At 34.3% G+C, this 2,375-nt stretch overlaps 1 protein-coding gene across 1 annotated transcript in view; it reads right to left on the bottom strand.

Annotated features, from left to right (window-relative positions):
- Window positions 1-2,375, bottom strand: part of LOC111083898 (gamma-aminobutyric acid type B receptor subunit 2-like) — a gene marked incomplete at both ends in the record, with an annotated part of 10,855 nt that overhangs the window by 7,027 nt on the left and 1,453 nt on the right. The window contains one exon of the mRNA XM_022380625.1: window positions 1,363-1,464. Within this exon, the coding sequence (XP_022236333.1) occupies window positions 1,363-1,464 (102 nt within the window). The remainder of the gene's footprint in view (window positions 1-1,362; window positions 1,465-2,375) is intronic.

The raw sequence follows: 2,375 nt of genomic DNA, 5'->3' as shown, positions 1-2,375 counted from the left end.
GTATGGGATGAATCCCACTTAGATAGACTTGTATGGGATGAATCCCACTTAGATAGACGTGTATGGGATGAATCCCACTTAGATAGACGTGTATGGGATGAATCCCACTTAGATAGACGTGTATGGGATGAATCCCACTTAGATAGACGTGTATGGGATGAATCCCACTTAGATAGACGTGTATGGGATGAACCCCACTTAGCTAGACGTGTATGGGATGAACCCCACTTAGCTAGTCCTGTATGGGATGAACCCCACTTAGCTAGTCCTGTATGGGATGAACCCCACTTAGCTAGTCCTGTATAGGATAAAGGCATCAGAAGATAAAACATAAAAGAAATGTGAAACTAAACGGTTTAAGGACCAGTTTCCATAGTCTCTTTCAAACTTCAAATCTTTAACTTATCGTTTCGACTATTTACCTGCAGCCATCCAATTCATTTTAAAATCTTCGTTTGTTTATAGTGAATCAATATTTTGAACCAAAAATTCAATTCCAGGACTTTATATGGGTTGAATTGGGTGCCTGCCTCCCTATATTGGAAATAGGGGTTCTTATCTCTCAGTATTCCGATACCTGTTATTAATATATGTGTATTAATATTTTAATAATTTCAGGGATAACAATGAATATAAAATAATAAATAGAATAATTAAACAGTTAAATTTTTTCATAATTGTGTGTTTGTTGTTAAGCTCAATGCTAAAAAATGCTGTACCCACTACGGGTATCGAAACCTAGTTTAGCGTTATAAACCTTACCACTGAGGGCTAAACAGTAAAAACTGGCGATGGAAATTCTAGTTAATATGAGATGTGTGATCTACAGAGAAACACCAACAACTTTAGAGATCTTATAAGAAAATTAGTTAATCAATTTTTGAGGCTGAATATATTTTAATACACATATATTTTGAAAAGTATTGAACAAGTATTGGTACAACATTAACAAGAAAATAAGAGAGAGAGGCTAGCTGAGAAAAGATAAAAATAAAGGAAGCCAAGGAATAAAGATGCTTGATGAACTAACAGAACTGATGAAAGGACAGTCATAATTGTACAGCGCCCACACGACTCTGGAGAATCAGAAATGTTCTATCAGTAGTTTTATAACTTTTACAAATAACTTTTAATACAAAATAATCCAACTAAAATATTGATAGCAACTGGTGGTAGGAATTCTAACTAATAGCGAATACTTGATATATAAAATTAAATAATAATCATATTAATGTTATGTAATCAGTTTTCACATGCAATAACATTTACGTTTCAATGCATATCTGCTGTGGGCTCAATTCTTCTCACACGACTGTATATTTGTATTTAAAGACGGCTTGCTTGTCACGTGACAATACTTACTTTTAACTTGTGTACAGCCGACTTTGATTCATCTACAAACCCGTGTTGTGAAGCTATCTCGATTTTCGCTGTCTCGAGATCTGTCAGTAGTTTACTGTGGGGCTGGTTGGGAGGAAAAGAAAGGATTAATACATATATTGATTTGAATGTATAACTATATTGACAAAGAATTGTAGAATATACGTCTATCTGTTCATTCATCCGTCTATATATGACCATAAATCACTCTGGTGTTCTCTACAAAGATAATCCTGTATTCTACTGATGAACTTGTTACACGTAAAGGAATTATATTACTATATAAATCTATGTAACTTAGAATGGATTTATTAAATCTACTACTGCGTTAGTTCCTCAAGAATGTGATAGTAAGTCCTAAGCTATGTAGCTAAGTGGGGTTCATCCCATATAGATCTAGCTAAGTGGGGTTCATCCCATATAGGTCTGTCTAGCTAAGTGGGGTTCATCCCATATAGGTCTGTCTAGCTAAGTGGGTTACTATTGATGACATCAGAAGATAAAACATAAGAGAAATGTGAAACTAAACGGTTTAAGGACCAGTTTCCATAGTCTGCTACTATTGATGACAGACTATGGAAACTGGTCCTTAAACTGTTTAGTTTCACATTTCTTTTATGTTTTATCTTCTGATGTCATCAGTAGCAGCAGACTATGGAAACTAGTCCTTAAACCGTTTAGTTTCACATTTCTCTTATGTTTTATCTTCTGATGTCATCAATAGTAACAGACTATAGAAACTGGTCCTTAAACCGTTTAGTTTCACATTTCTTTTGTTTTATTTTCTGATGTCATTAGTAGTAGCAGACTATGGAAACTGGTCCTTAAACCGTTTAGTTTCACATTTATCTTATGTTTTATCTTCTGATGTCATCAGTAGTAACAGACTATGGAAACTGGTCCTTAAACCGTTTAGTTTCACATTTATCTTATGTTTTATCTTCTGATGTCATCAATAGTAACAGACTATGGAAACTGGTCCTTAAACCGTTTAG

The sequence above is a fragment of the Limulus polyphemus genome, unplaced genomic scaffold, assembly GCF_000517525.1.
Source record: "Limulus polyphemus unplaced genomic scaffold, Limulus_polyphemus-2.1.2 Scaffold11959, whole genome shotgun sequence".
NCBI lineage: Eukaryota > Metazoa > Arthropoda > Merostomata > Xiphosura > Limulidae > Limulus > Limulus polyphemus.
This window is presented reverse-complemented; position numbering and strand designations above follow the sequence as displayed.